The sequence below is a fragment of the Nerophis ophidion genome, linkage group LG04 (assembly GCF_033978795.1).
Source record: "Nerophis ophidion isolate RoL-2023_Sa linkage group LG04, RoL_Noph_v1.0, whole genome shotgun sequence".
In the NCBI taxonomy this organism is placed as follows: Eukaryota; Metazoa; Chordata; class Actinopteri; order Syngnathiformes; family Syngnathidae; genus Nerophis; species Nerophis ophidion.
In genome coordinates this window covers 21702422-21719110 of record NC_084614.1, presented here as the reverse complement: position 1 = coordinate 21719110, position 16689 = coordinate 21702422, and the positions used below count along the sequence as shown (strand labels likewise).

General features: G+C 37.1%; 1 protein-coding gene across 1 annotated transcript; it reads left to right on the top strand.

Moving 5' to 3' along the window:
- The first annotated feature begins 1990 nt into the window (after positions 1–1990).
- Positions 1991–4669, top strand: LOC133551099 (protein S100-A1-like). Its single transcript, XM_061897431.1, has 3 exons — positions 1991–2151; positions 4216–4387; positions 4455–4669. The coding sequence occupies exons 2-3, from the start codon at positions 4250–4252 to the stop codon at positions 4614–4616; spliced, it is 300 nt and encodes a 99-aa protein (XP_061753415.1). The 5' UTR covers positions 1991–2151; positions 4216–4249; the 3' UTR covers positions 4617–4669.
- The last annotated feature ends 12020 nt before the right edge of the window (positions 4670–16689 follow it).

Sequence of the window (16689 nt, the reverse complement as noted above, 5' to 3'; positions counted from 1 at the left end):
ATGAATTATTTGTGCCCCAGGTGTGCCCCAGTACAGTATTAGGTCTATTGACGCCCCTGGTCCAGGGTATACCCTGCCTTCTACCTGAATGCAGCTGAGATAGGCTCCAGCGACCCCCTGCGACCTCAAAAAGGATGGATATTATATGTATTATATATGTATATATATAATTGTATATATGTATACGTATGTATGTATAGTTAGAGAGAGAGAGAGCATAAAAAACATTTTTATGACTTTTCTCATTATTTTTTAACAACAAGAAATGACATGAAATAAACCCCTTTAGTCACCCTTTTGATCCAATATAGTAATGCATCCTGTCGCTGAGCCAATCACTGGCCACAATACAGAAAATGGTGGCCAATACTATTGCAGTATTGACATTTTTAGTTAATTTAGCCATTTTTATGCTTCAACATGCTTACTTTAGGGTAGAAATGTTGTGCAATATGCCTAATAAAAAAAATCTTCCATGTGGTGAAGAGTATACAGTATAATTTTTTTAATCACGTTTGTGAAATCGACAAATTAAAATGTGTAAAATTGACCCCGAAAGGGACAATCAGTAGAAAATGGATGGATGCATGTTTAAATATAATAGAAATACTGATGCTAATTTATGTGTTTTATGTAATAAACCACACCAAAAAGCAAATGATAATTTATTTCATTAAATGGTACAAATTGTGCAAAAAATATTTGCCAAAAAGCTTAAAGTTAAAGTTGGGGCGGTATAGCTCGGTTGGCACAGTGGCCGTGCCAGCACCTTAAGGGTTCCAGGTTCGATCCCCGCTTCTGCCATCCTCGTCACTGCCGTTGTGTCCTTGGGCAAGACACTTTACCCACCTTCTCCCAGTGCCACCCACACTGGTTTAAAAATGTAGTTTAGATATTGGGTTTCACAATATATAAGCGCTTTGAGTTACTAGAGAAAAGTGCTATATAAATATAATTCACTAAAATACCAATGATTGTCACACACACACACATTAGGTGTGGCGAAATTTATCCTCTGCATTTGACCCATCTATTTGTTCAGCAACCTGGGGAGGTGAGGGGAGCAGTGAGCAGCCGTGGGTGGCTGCGCCCGGGAATCATTTTGGTGATTTAAGCCCCAATTACAACCCTGCCAAGCAGGGAGGTTAAGGGTCCCATTGTTATAGTCTTTGGTATGACTCGGCCGGGTTTGAACTCACGACCTACCGATCTCAGGGCAGACACTCTAACCACAAGCCCACTGGGCAGGCCTTCGTCTGCACCTGTGCTTTTAGTGATTCGTCCTCGGCGAGGGGCGGACCTTGAGGCACACCTGCTCACAATTAGCACACCGGTATTTAGGCTCGTCACTGTCAGCTTGGCCTCGCCGGTTATTGTCTCCAGAACTCATGTCGTGCATGCACCTGTTTCACCAAACCTGGTATGTTTTCGCTACTTTGTCCTGAATTCCCTAACCTCATTTCGTGTTTATCTCCTCCTCCCCCTGAGGTAAAAGGATTACTTTTGTTGGACTCTTGCTCTGCTCAGTGTGCCCTGGCCCTTTCTCCTGCCGACCTCTAAGGAACCTATTTTGTCCATATTTCATGGTGTGCGTTTCTGCCCCATCACCCTTAGTTATCTCTTTTTGTCTAATTAAATGTTTTCATTTTTGTAATTCCACCCACTTGACCAAGACCCCAACAGAAAATAGCTGGTCATTTTTTTCAAATCAACAAAAACATTTTACATGACTTTGACATACAGCATGCAAACGTCTGTGCTATTCAAGATTGCTTTAAACAAAGCCAACGCTCTACTAATTCCACGTTTCGATTCATAGTAGGCGTAACGTGAGGTTAGTTGACTAATCAAATGTAATCAGCAGTATGTATTGTCTCTGCTGAGTGGCTTTATCTGGTATGTTGAGTCACTTTTGGTTCTTCCACGGTTGTGTTTCGCCATGGAAGCCAGCCGTAGTCCAGTAAAGTTTATTTCATCATGTTAACAGCCAGCTCTAATGGTCTGTGTCATGGTTCACTGCTGTTGACTCACACACACACACACCCCCACACACACCCACACTGCACCGCTCGGGCAGGGCGGTGCCGGTCTATAAAACCTCTGCTGCACTTTGGGTCAACTCCTGATCATCATTTCCCTCCTGTGCTGACGGTAAGAAAGTTGATCATTTCCCTTTCAATGCGTAGCTTGTTCTGCTGTGTTTGGATTGCTGCAGCCTAGATGAGAACTATCTGAATGTACTTTATTGTTACTTTAAACACATTTTGATGTCAGCTTTCTACATCTCTTACATAGAGTACTGCAGCTCTTCTGCAAATCTAATAGGCGTGGTTCTATACTGCAGCATGTTGTCAAGTATGCCTTGGTGGAAAACACTTAAAGAGTGCAATTTGTGTTTTCTTTTGCGCTTTATTTGCCACTCACAGCAGACTGCCTTGCCATTCCTGAGTCATCTGGGGGCAGGGTGTTTGCAGCAAACCACAACCCAAAAGCATTGCTTAACCCTTTACGAGCACCTTCTTGAACTGTGTCACCTACTTGTCGTGGAAAACTTTAATAATGATAACCACAACATCCAAAATAGTATTAAAATACTATAAATGAGTAGAAAGACTTGATAGAAAAATAAGAGGAGCTCCGGGAATGTATGGCAAGCACGCGTGGCAGTTATACAATACTTGTCTCATGACTATGAGGAATGGCAAGACTGAAGCTCTTTATTAAAAAAAAAACTTTAAAAATCCAAAACAACTAAGTAATGACTTAAAATATTATACAAATATTGAATTTCCTTTATAATAAATCTGCCATAATATTCTATTGTATTTATATTTAAATTTTTTAATTAATCAGTCCAAACAAAATAATTTACAATAATACCATAATAAAACAATTCCCATTCCGAAGCCAAACCCGGCCTTAAAAAATATATATATAAAAAAAATAATGATAATAACAATAATTTACCTGAATGTATTATTAGTGGAATTTCTTTTTAGCAAACATCATGCAATATTATTTTAATTATTAAAAGTTAAAATAAATTAAAAATTACCTTTAAGTTAGTTATAATTTACCTAAAAATTATTTCTGGCAAACATGATATATTTTTTTAAATATAGAGATAAAAAAGGATTTACCTAAAATTATTGATAGTTAATTATCCTTTCTATCATATATAATATTTTTTATTAAAAATAACAATTATTTTCAGTTTAATTTCCTTTCTTGCAATTTTTTTTAATCTAAATATATATATATATATATATATAATTTACCTAAAAATTATTTCTGGCAAATATGATTTTTTTTTTTAAATATAGAGATAAAAAAGGATTTACCTAAAATTATAGATGGTTAATTATCCTTTCTATCATATATAATATTTTTTATTAAAAATAACAATTATTTTCAGTTGAATTTCCTTTCTTGCATTTTTTTTTAAATCTAAAAACCTTTCTATCATATATAATATTTTTTATACAAAATTACGAATATTTCAGCAATTTTTTTTAATCTAAAAGTATATTTTTGTTTAAATAAGTAAAATTATTAATAGTTAAAATTCCTTTTTAGAAAATAATACAGTATTTTTAAAAATAAAAAACAATTTTCTTAAAATTATTATTAGTTAAATTTCCTCTCTGGCAAATATATATATATTTTTGATATAGGAAATAAATACATTTGTATTACTACTGCTTTGTTAATAATATAACAAATAAACAGAGGATAATTAATATTAATGGTGAAAATACCTTTAAACTGAGTCAAATGCACTAAATGCAATCAAATTAAATTAATAATTGTTGAATAGAATTGTAATTGATTTCTACTAATAGTGTTATAAAAATATATGTATTGTGATGGTAATATATCACTTAATAATACTAATCAAAGTTATATTAAAATTAGTGATTAATTCAGTTTTATATAGTAATAATTACAGTAACAGATAAATTGATTTGTAAAATGAATGCATAACATCATTCATCGATTAATTTATTAGCTTGTCTTTTTCTCAAATTTTGGAACAGTTTTGCATTTTAACTTAAGAAGAAACTCGGTATTTAGTGAAAATATTTGGGGTGACCTAAAGGGTCTAAATGAGTTATATTTAGAGCACCTCTGTAAGGAAAAGTGGGAATAAATGACCTGATTTAATTAACGATTATAGTGATCAAAATATAGTGGACATTTTTACTGTTTCCACAGTTTCCCCCTCAGTGCGAACCCACTTGAAGCGACCATGCCTTCGGAACTCGAGATCGCCATGGAGTCCCTCATCACCGTCTTCCACCGTTACGCCTCCAGGGACGGCAAGGGGACCCTCAACCGGCGGGAGCTGCGGGAACTGATGGAGAACGAGCTGTCCAACTTCCTCCGAGTAAGTAAATTAGGATCTTGAAGGGAATGCCGCACCAGATCTTCACCAATTCCTTTCCTCGCTCCAGTCCCAGAAGGACCCCGCTGCCGTGGACAAGATCATGAAGGATTTGGACACAAACGGGGACGGCCAGGTGGACTTTGAGGAGTTTGTGTCATTAGTGGTGGGACTCTCCATAGCTTGCGAGCAGTGCTACAAGTTGCAAATGAAGCAGAAGGCCAGGAAGTGAATCATGTCGTATGTGTGTAGTCCATTAAATGTCCTAACTGGGTTTCCAACTTCCTCATGACTTTGTTTTTATTGCTACTGCACACGTTCCCATGGCAACCAGGAGCATTCCCACCTGAAAGGTCCATTCAGCCGTGGCAAGGAGGCAAAGTACACAGCGGACACTCCCTCTTTGTTTGATAACCTATCGCTGTCCCGGGGTATGCCGGAATGTTCCGCGCATTTCCACACCTTTCCACGCCAAATGAGCTGTGGATTCATGAGGAAATATTTCAAGCTGTGTTGCTCCACTAAAATACTTTTCTGTGTGCATCATGGCGGGGTGGGGGAGGAGAGTGGAAAAATCCAGTCTTTTTTTCACTGCTTTAAGTAAACTTCCCTGCCTAGAAGTCTGAACTCGGGGGGAATTGGCACAACGTGCTTGCAAAGCAAAACAGGTTGCCAGGACACAATGCAGTGTGTAATGTTGTGTCTTAAACAAGGCAGCGTGTAATGGTGCCTCTAAAACCCACAGGGGCCACGCCCTTGGTAAAAATCAACTCATTATATCCTGTAGTCTTTCTTTCTGTTGCACAGAAATTAAATACGCCCTCATTTAAATATGCAAAATATATACAGTACATATATAGATACACATAATACAAACGTGTTTGTGTGTGTTAGTGAATGAGTTGTTTGGATTTGTCGTCAAGGCAATTGTGTGTCATTTTTGGCTTGACCACTAGATGGTAGAAAATGACTGCCTGATGTTATGTCGTTCTCTTTTTGACCACTAGATGGCAAAAGAGCTACACTGTATAATGCAGGGGTCACCAACCTTTTTGAAACCAAGATCTACTTCTTGGGTACTGATTAATGCGAAGGGCTACCAGTTTGATATCCATCCGTCCATTTTCTACCGCTTATTCCCTTTTTGGGGTTGCGGGGGGCGCTGGCGCCTATCTCAGCTACAATCGGGCGGAAGGCGGGGTACACCCTGGACAAGTCGCCACCTCATCGCAGGGCCAACACAGATAGACAGACAACATTCACACTCACATTCACACACTAGGGCCAATTTAGTGTTGCCAATCAACCTATCCCCAGGTGCATGTCTTTGGAGGTGGGAGGAAGCTGGAGTACCCGGAGGGAACCCACGCATTCACGGGGAGAACATGCAAACTCCACACAGAAAGTTCCCGAGCCTGGATTTGAACCCAGGACTGCAGGAACTTCGTATTGTGAGGCAGACGCACTAACCCCTCTTCCACCGTGAAGCCAACCAGTTTGATATACACTTAAATAAATTGCCAGGAATAGCCAATTTGACCAATTTACCTTTAATAAATAAATCTCTCTCTCTCTCTCTCTCTCTCTATATATATATATATATATATATATATATATATATATATATATATATATATATATATATATATATATATATATATATACATATATATACATATATATATATTATTTTAGTTTTTATTTTTTATTTTTTTTTAAATGGTATTTCTGTCTGTCATTCCGTCGTACATTTTTTTCCTTTACATAAGATTTTTTGTAGGGAATAAATGATGAAAAAAACACTTAGTTGAACTGTTTAAAAGAGGAGAAAACAGGGGAAAAAAATAAAATTTTGAAACATAGTTTATCTTCAATTTCAACCTTTTAAAATTCAAAATTCTACCGAAAAAAATGAAGAGGAAAAACTAGCTATTTCGAATCTTTTTGAAAAATTAAAAAAAAGAATTTATGGAACATCATTCGTAATTTTTCCTGATTAAAATGTATTTTATAATTTTGATGATGTGTTTTGAATAGGTTAAAATCCAATCTGCACTTTGTTAGAATATATAACAAATTGGACCAAGCTATATTTGTAACAAAGACGAATCATTATTTCTTCTAGATTTTCCAGAACAAAAATTTAAAAATAAATTAAAAAGACTTTGAAATAAGATTTAAATTTGATTCTACAGATTTTTGAGATTTGCCAGAATTTTTTTTTTATTTTAATCATAATAAGTTTGAAGAAATATTTCACAAATATTATTCTTCGAAAAAACAGAAGCTGAATTGAAGAATTAAATTAAAATGTATTTATTATCCTTTACTATAAAAAAAATACTTGAACATTGATTTAAATTGTCAGGAAAGAAGAGGAAGGAATTTAAAAGGTAAAAAGGTATATGTGTTTAAAAATACTAAAATCCTTTTTAAGGTTGTATTTTATCTCTAAAATTGTCTTTCGGAAAGTTATAAGAAGCAAAGTAAAAAAAACTTATTCAAACAAGTGAAGACCAAGTCTTTGAAATATTTTCTTGGATTTTCAAATTCTATTTGAGTTTTGTCTCTCTTAGAATTAAAAATGTTGAGCGAAGCGAGACCAGCTTGCTAGTAAATAAATAAAATGTAAAAACTAGAGGCAGTTCACTGGTAAGTGCTGCTATTTGAGCTATTTTTAGAACAGACCAGCGGGCTACTCATCTGGTCCTTACGGGCTACCTGGTGCCCGCGGGCACCGCGTTGGTGACCCCTGGTATAATGTGAAGGTTTGGTAGGGCAGTGGTTCTCAAATGGGGGTACGTGAAATTTTTAAAAAATATTCTAAAAAATAACAATTCAGAAATCCTTTATAAACATATTTATTGAATAATACTTCAACAAAATATGAATGTAAGTTCATATACTGTGAAAGGAAATGCAACAATGCAATATTCAGTGTTGACAGCTAGATTTTTTTGTGGACATGTTCCATAAATATTGATGTAAAAGTTTTTGGGGTTTTTTTGTGAAGGGAGGTGTTTAGGGCACGTCCAACCGGTAGGAGGCCACGGGGAAGACCCGGGACATGTTGGGAAGACTATGTCTCCCGGCTGACCTGGGAACGCCTCGGGATCCCCCGGGAAGAGCTGGACGAAGTGGTTGGGGAGAGGGAAGTCTGGGCTTCCCTGCTTAGGCTGCTGCCCCCAAGACCCGACCTCGGATAAGCGGAAGACGATGGATGGATGGATGTTTAGAATTAAGTTCATGAATCCAGATGGCTCTCTATTACAATCCCCAAAGAGGGCACTTTAAGTTGATGATTACTTCAATCAATCAATCAATGATTATTTATATCGCCCTAAATCACAAGTGTCTCAAAGGGCTGCAGAAACCACAACACAAACCACAACGACATCCTCGGTAGAGCCCACATAAGGGCAGGGAAAACTCACCCCAGTGGGACGTCGGTGACAATGATGACTATGAGAAACCTTGGAGAGGACCGCATATGTGGGCAACCCACCACCCCTCTAGGGGATTACTTCTATGTGTAGAAATATGTGTTTATAATTGAATCACTTGTTTACTTTTCCACAAGTTTTTAGTTATTTGTATGTCTTTTTTTCCAAAAAGTTCAGGAAAGACCACTACAAATGAGCAGTATTTTGCACTGTTATACAATTTAATAAATCAGAAACTGATGACATAGTGCTGTATTTTACTTCTTTATCTCTTTTTTCAGCCAAAAATGCTTTGTTCTGAAAGATTATTGAGAACCACAGTGGTAATTGACCACTGGGTGGCATAAAATGAGAAATGATCCATCCATCCATTTTTTACCGCTTGTCACTTTTGGGATCGTGGGGGGGGGGGGTGCTGGAGCCTATCTCAGCTGCATTCGGGCGGAAGGCGGGGTACACTTATTATGAAGTTCTCTATTTGACTAGATGACAGTAAATCAGGGGTCGGCAACCCAAAACGTTAAAAAAGGCGTATTGGACCAAAAATACAAAAAATTATTCTGTCTAGAACCGCAAAAAATTAAAAGCCGTATATAAGTCTTAAAATGAAGGCAACACATCATGTAAGTGTCTATATTAGCTATAAGAGCCTATTTTCAAAATGACTGTGTCACAGGCCGAAGCAAATCTTGGTTGACAGAAATGTTAAAAAGGAATTGTGGGGGGAGGCGTGGCCAGGGCTGCCTGCGGGCGTGGCAATGCCAGCTTCGTGACGCAGCTGGACAGGTGATTGGATTTCCCAGGTGGTACAAGTTGTCTAATCACCTGTTGTCTAAGACAGTAGCAGCCGGGAACAGCAGGAGGAACTTGGAGCGAATACAAAGTCCAGTGTATCGGGAAAGATCATTGATGAGTTTCTGGAGGTACCTTAAATCTTTATTCAAATCTGCACGCCTAACTCCTGTGACGTGTGTAGCAGTGAAGCGACCTCTACAGTAATATTTATTCTACACATTTTTACAACATTAGAAACAAATAGTAAATCAGAGGCTACACAGAAGGTGAGATAACTCCTGGAAATTACTGGCGTTTAATGGTCAAAGGTATAGATGTGTGTGTCCAAGATAAAGGAAACGGCAGTGTTCCTTTAATAGATTTATTACAGTTATTGGCAAGCTAGGTAATCTTTGCTGTGGTCTGGAACAACATGGCACCCAAACATCTATCTGAAATGCAGCCAATATTACATAAATATAATGATAAGATAAGACATGCAAAACTAAACTGTATAAAAAGAGGTTGAAAGTAAAGGAAATCAAATGAGCTAAAACATAGCTTCAAATGAGGCATAATGATGCAATATGTACATACAACTAGCCTAAATAGCATGTTAGCATAGATTAGCTTGCAGTCACTGACCAAATATGCCGGATTTAGCACTGCTTTGTGCATTCACGCACAGCATAAAACATTTGGTGAACAAAATTAGACAAATAAAGAGTATAAGATTTTACATGTAAACAAACTGTTGTGTCACAGTCCACGCTATGGTGAGTTCAAGAACCGCCAAAATTAGTAGGACAAAATGGCGCTCACCAAATACTCTCATCAGTGAAGCATACACTCAAACATGTTCTAACAATTGGGACGGTAAGGCTGTCATGTTTGTCCTCAAACAAAAAACATACTAAAACCCCAAAAATATTTTTCCAGCATCTTTTTCCATTTTTAATCTTTTTTAAAAATGCTCCAGGGAGCCACCAGGGCTGTAGAGCCGCGGGTTGCTGGCCCCTTCAGTAAATGAACATTTTATGTTTAGTTAAGATTTATTGTCTTTTTTATTCATTTATATTAAAAAAAAAATAGTTTTTACCTTTTTGTTGTCCACATGACAGCAGAAAATGACTAGCATTTCTTTGACGTTCTCTATTTGACCACTCCCTAGCAGAAAGGCAATACTGTAATATGTGTAGTTGGCTACTAGGCGGCAGTAAATGACTGCCATATATTATGAGGCTCTCTATTCGACCACAAAATAGCAAACACTGAACATTGTATATTGTGAAGATGTATACTTTTTTACATATATGTTTATCTACCATACATCTTTTTTTATTCATTTTTATTCAATATGTTTGTTTTTAACTTTTTTGTCAACACTTTGGCTATCAGATAGCAGAAAACGATATATTATGGCATTCACTATTTGACAAGCAGATAACCAAAAAGGAACACATGTAGAGATTTGTAGTTGGCCACTAGATGGCAGTAAACAGCTAACATATATATCATGAGGTTCTCATTTTGACCATTAATAGCAAACAATAAATATTGACTATATTGAGAGTTTTTTGTATTCTTTATTTTGTTTTTAGTAGTTATGTATTCATTATTGTTTGTTTTCTTATTTTTTGTGAAGATTCATAGTTGGCCAGCAGAAAGCAGAAAATGACTACCAGCCATTATGGTATTCTCTATTCGACCACTAGATGGCAGAAAAGGAATTGTTTAATGCAGTGGTGTCCAAAGTGCGGCCCGGGGGCCATTTGCGGCCCGCAGATAATTGTTTAGTGGCCTGCCACACATTCTGGAAATGCTAGTGCAAAAATAAATAAATTAATTAAAAAACACCAAAAAAAAAGTAGAATGAGCTGAAATCTAACAGAGAAAATTTCTAGTGTTGACACAAAGCTGCCTTGCAGGCTGTTTGTTTTTCTTTTGTTTTTCTTTATTTTGCTCTTATTGCCAATGCTAAAAATAAAAATACAAAGGTTTAATATTTTTATTTTTTTTTATAATGAAATATTGACCTATTTAAGGTTCCAATTACTTCAAATATTTCACTTTTTAATGTTTTATGTGGAAAATATTATGTGCATATACCAGGTGTCACCAACCTTTTTGACAACAAGAGCTACTTCTTGGGTACTGATTAATGCGAAGGGCTACCAGTTTGATACACACTTAAATAAATTTCCAGAAATAGCCAATTTGCTCAATTTACCATTTATATATATATATATATATATATATATATATATATATATATATATATATATAAAAGGGTATTTCTGTCTGTCATTCCGTAGTACTTTTTTTTTTTTTTTTCATTTTACGGAAGGTTTTTTGTAGAGAATAAATGATGAAAAAAAAACACTTAATTGAACTGTTTAAGAGAGGTGAAAACAGGAAACAAATTAAAATTTAATTTTGAAACATAGTTTATCTTCAATTTCGACTCTTTATAATTCAAAATTCAACCGAAAAAAAGAAGAGAAAAACTAGCTAATGTGAATCTTTTTGAAAAAAATTTAAAAAATAATTTATGGAACATCATTAGTAATTTTTCCTGATTAAGATTAATTTTAGAATTTTGATGACATGTTTTCAATAGGTTACAATCCTATCTGCATTTTGTTAGAATATATAACAATTTGGACCAAGCTACATTTCTAACAAAGATAAATCATTATTTATTCTGGATTTTCCAGAACAACATTTTTGAAAGAAATTCAAAAGACTTTGAATAAAGATTTTCTAGATTTGCCAGAATATTTTTATTTTATTTTAATCATAATAAATTTGAAGAAATATTTCACAAATAATTTTCGTCGAAAAAACAGAAGCTAAAATGAAGAATTAAATTAAAATGTATTTTTTTTTACAACAAAAAAAAATAATTGCTTAAACATTGATTTGAATTGTCAGGAAAGAAGAGGAAGGAATGTAAAAGGTTAAAAGGTATATGTGTTTAAAAATCCTAAAATCATTTTTAATTTTGTATTTTTTTCTCTGAAATTGTCTTTCTGAAAGTTATGAGAAGAAAAGTAAAAAAAATAAATGAATTTTTTTAAACAAGTGACGACCAAGTCTTTAAAATATTTTGTTGGATTTTCAAATTCGATTTGAGTTTTGTCCCTCTTAGAATTAAAAATGTCGAGCAAAGCGAGACCAGCTTGCTAGTAAATAAATACAATTTAAAAAATAAAGGCAGCTCACTGGTAAGTGCTGCTATTTGAGCTATTTTTAGAACAGGCTAGCGGGCGACTCATCTGGTCCTTACGGGCTACCTGGTGCTCGAGGGCACCGCGTTTGTGACCCCTGGCATATACTGTGTGGTTGCCATATAAAAACTGTGTTTTCTTTGACAAAAGAGCATAAAACAAACAAAATAATAGTTCAAACGTAAAATCGACAGATATATCTGAAGTTGATCTCGTAACTTAAGTGTTGAAAGTAAAACAAATAATAATAAAAATGTATCACTTTATGAGTGGGGGACCTTTTGGAGCCCAAAAATATTTAGTGGGATTTAATTTATTTTTTCGCTGTGATTACTCAGAAATAATAATACATTTAAATCAATGGTTTCCTGCATTATTGATCTTTTTAGGGCTACAATTACTTCAGATCAAACATTGCTTTCTGAATGTTGTAAGCAATGGGGGAAATACTGCATATTTCAGTTTTACTATAAAAAAAAAACCAACAAAGTTGTCTTTGACCGAAAAGGCATAAAACCTTTTTTTTTTTACTTTATATCAATCTGAAGTTGATATAGAGATTTATTGTAGGCGTTACATAAAAAATGAAAATAATAATTTGACTTACTTTTAACATGTTAATGACGGGGACCCTTTATGGTCCCTGGGAGACCTAAAGGTAAAAAAAAAAAAGAAAAAGAATCCATATATTTTTTTTATGGTCTTAAAATGAAAAAAATCAAAACGGCCCCCGCATGGTTTAATTTTTCCGTGTGTGGCCCTCAGTGTAAAAAGTTTGGACACCCCTGGTTTAATGTAAAGATTTGTAGTTGGCCACTAGATGGCAGAAAATGAACATTGTATAACGTGAAAATTTCTTTTTGGCTCCCAGATATTGTGTAGTTGTATATTTGGCCACAGAAGGGCATAAAATGGCTACTGGATGTTGTGAAGTTTTTGATGTGACCAGAAGGGGGCATAAAATGACAACTAGATGTAATTATTCTCTCTGTTTGACCGCTAGATGGCATACAATTAACATTGTATGATGTGAAGTTTTGTAGTTGACCAGTCATTAGTATAACCTTTTAACATAGCGGATTTCCATTGGATGCGTAACGGCAGCTGAACGGTGCCGCCACGGACCGGGGCCGCCATCCGCCATTCTGTTAAGTAACGTGGACTTTTATGAGATCTGGCAAATAAGGGGAGTCGTAGCAAAGGTTTCATTTCCCCATATAGCTGCCCGGGATATGCCTGTATATGTTTTTTTAGTTGTGAACCTCCAAAATCCGCATGTCTTCACCCATTTTTGTCAAGGTGAAATTACGTCTGAAAACCTTTGACAAGTCGATTTCATGTCGGTTGTCGCCCACCGGGATGTTTTAAAGTGTAAAATACGGTCCGCCTTGAAAACGGAGTATTTTATTTTGAAAGTAAACCGCATAATTAATTTTGTGTTTCTGCATAACTTCCTGTCCAACATAAGCAGATTTTAGATAACCTAAACAAATTTGTTGCGGAGACAGGCGAAAGTGTTTAGCGCAGGAATGAATAACCCGCAGTGGTGGAAACGGAGCACATTCACTTGAATAAAAATGAAAATAGTTTGCCACTGTGGCGGCGCCGTTCTGCTGTCATCACGCATCCAGTTCGCTATTTTTGCTAGAAAAAGTCATCACCAAAATAAACTTTTTCTCTGCATTTACAAGGTCTACCTGGGCGATCTTGGTACCAAAGTAGAGGGGAGATATTGTAAATATAGAATTGGCAAGTGCAAATATTGCTTATTCGGTGAGTTTGAGTGGTAGAGAAAAATGACGTGTATTGGAAGGGCTAAATGTTGGCATTTAAGACAGACCTGGGCAAATTAAGGCCCGTTGAGCTTTTCAATCTGGCCCGCCTGACATTCCCAAATAATTTATTTAGATCTTTAAGAAGGAAAGTGTAGCTGCCATTATGATGTGCAGTCATGTTTTCAAATGACCGTAAGTCTTCAACTCTACAAAGTATTTCAATGGTTGGAATCTGCTCTTATGGACGATATACCAGTTACTATGGTAATCTAATTAGTTACTATGGTAACCGGCATCACAGCAGCTCAGACGAGGCACCAAGCAGTGTGAGCGGGAAGCGTTTCCACAGAAGCGGAAGGAGATTTTCACAACAAAGTTCTAAAGCTTAGTGATATATAAAATAGAATAGAAAGTACTTTATTGATCACTGGGGGGAATTCAGCAAATATCAGATACCGTATTTCCTTGAATTGCCGCCGGGACGCTAATTAATTTAAAACCTCTTTCACTCCTGCGCTTACCAAAGGCATGCGGTAAAAGTAAGCATGCGCTAATTATTTTAAAACCTCTTCTCACTCCGGCACTTACCAGAGGCATGCAGTAAAAAATTTGAGTGTGATGTAAGCCTGGACCTTAAATCCTACTGAATAGCTCTTAATCGTCTTCCCTTTATGCGATTTCGAATTACCGGTATTGAAATCAACCTCCTCCATTTTGAAAATGATGACAGGGGAAGTGTCACTTGTGACGTCACGAGTTTGACCAGGCCGTAATACTAAGCATGCGCTAATTTTTTTGCGAAGCGAGTTCGACCCGGCAGTAATTCAAGGCAGGCGCATACTATATAGGATAGGTCTTTATTGTCATTGCACAAGTACAACGAAACTTTGTTTTCAGCACAAACCTGTTCAAAATGAGACAAACAAACAGCGTACAGAGTTACAGAACAAGAACGCTGATGGGTCGCCATAAGGCGCCCCGTAAAAGATGGGAAAAAGGTAAACGCTGGGGAAGGATGAGTAAAAAATACATCCAGACTGGGCTCCTAAGGGGGCCCAGTTCGGAGTGGGAAAAAAAAACCTCCATAGCAAAGCACATATACATATTTCAACATACATCTCGAGATATCTAGCAACATAGGGAAGGTAGTTCAAGGTCATGGTGGTAGGCCGCAGTTCTTCAGGCGCTGACCATCCATTCATCACCCCTACGGGATTTGAGTCGAGGGCGTTGGGTTGGGGGGGTGTATGTGTGGCGTATATTTTTTGTGGATGTGTGTGTGTAAGCCCGCAGTGTATCTCTGTTCCGCGGCCTTGACGTATTATGCGGTCGCTGGTCCAAAGTCAACAACAGGTGTGTGTCCATGAGAGACAAGAAGGGAGTTTGTTGTGTCTTCGCTGCAGTGACCTTCAGGAGAGTCTCGAAGCCAGGGAAACAATCCAAGTTTGTTGTGTCTTCCCTGCAGTGACCTTCGGGAGAGTCTCGAAGCCAGGGAAACAATCCATATGCCCTGCGGCAATTCAAGGAAATACGGTATATCAGATTGTAGGTGGGTTTATTTTGTACCCTTCGCGTTCATATTTCGCTGTTTGTTGCATTTGTGTTGCGTTTCACTTGATTGTAAAATATGTCGATCGAAAGGGGGTGTGACATTCGTATTTTGTCAATATTGCGTGTTTTATCGTTTGTAGAAAAATGTAAAATTCCATTTTTAAGGCGGTTTGTCATACCGTTTTTACCATTCAATCAGACATTATTGTAAGGTTTTATATTAGTGTTCCTAAAAATAGATATACCGTCCACCCAGACACATTGTTTTCTCAAAATGTGGCCCCCGAGTCTAAATAATTACCCACTCCCTGGTTTAAGCTATGTCAGGATTGTAACAATACTTTTTTGATTCATGACATATGCTGGTTACAGACTTTTTCCACACATGCTCCATTCATGCTGACAAAAGTCACGTCGACATGGGCTTATTGATATTGATCTGTTACCATAGCACACAAGCACGACCACATTAGGTTCAAATGTCTGCCAGAAATGTTGACTACTGTTTGACCACTAGAGGCAGAACACGTAACCAAATATGCTGACCATCTTTATTTGATTACTAGATAGCAGCGGGGAAAAGTACCGGACAGTTTGAAGTTTGACCACTAGATGGCAGAAGATAGACTGGACATTGTGAGGTTTTCTATTTGATTCTCAGGTCACTTGGTCGATTGATTGATTGAAACTTTTATTAGTAGAATGCACAGTTGTGAAGTGTGAAGTGAATTATATTTATATAGCGCTTTTCTCTAGTGACTCAAAGCGCTTTACATAGTGAAACCCAATATCTAAGTTACATTTAAACCAGTGTGGGTGGCACTGGGAGCAGGTGGGTAAAGTGTCTTGCCCAAGGACACAACGGTAGTGATTAGGATGGCAGAAGCGGAATCGAACCTGCAACCCTCAAGTTGCTGGCACGGCTGCTCTACCAACCGAGCTTTACCGCCCCACCAGTTCAGTACATATTCTAATTCCGTACAATCGACCACTAAATGGTAACACCCGAATACATTTTTCAACTTGTTTAAACCGGGGTCCATGTAAATAAATTCGATTGCAACTGGGCTGTTAATTTGGTTTGTCTTAGAAGACTGGATCAGACCAATCTAAGTCTATGAGCATGAACCGATGAAGCCTACTCGGGTTAAAGCAACACGTCTTCTAAAACCGTGTTCCCCAACGTTTTTTCCACCAGCGACCGGTTTAATATATGCATTATTTTCACAAACCAGCTTTCTACGTGTAAATTAGCCTTTGCCCAATCTGGCACATTAAAATGTTATATATGCATTGATGTGCACCCATCAGCAGCAGGGGTGAAGTGTCTTGCTCAGGACAGAACGGACGTGACGAGGTTGTTACTGGGTAGGGAATTGAACAGGGACCCTCGGGTTGTGTACGGCCACTCTTCCACTGCGCCACACCGTCCCTATAAATTAACTAATGTTTCTGTGCTGCCCAGTAGCGAATGCGTTACGGACCGGTACCGGTCTCCGGACGGTGTTTGGGGACCACTGTTCAGTCTCGAA

What these genes read in the sequence shown, in the direction of transcription:
- LOC133551099 (XM_061897431.1), top strand. Translation starts at nt 4,250, where the DNA reads ATGCCTTCGGAACTCGAGATCGCCATGGAGTCCCTCATCACCGTCTTC. An exon ending in AGCTGTCCAACTTCCTCCGA is followed by an intron (nt 4,388 to 4,454) that starts GTAAGTAAATTA and finishes TCCTCGCTCCAG; the next exon opens with TCCCAGAAGGACCCCGCTGC.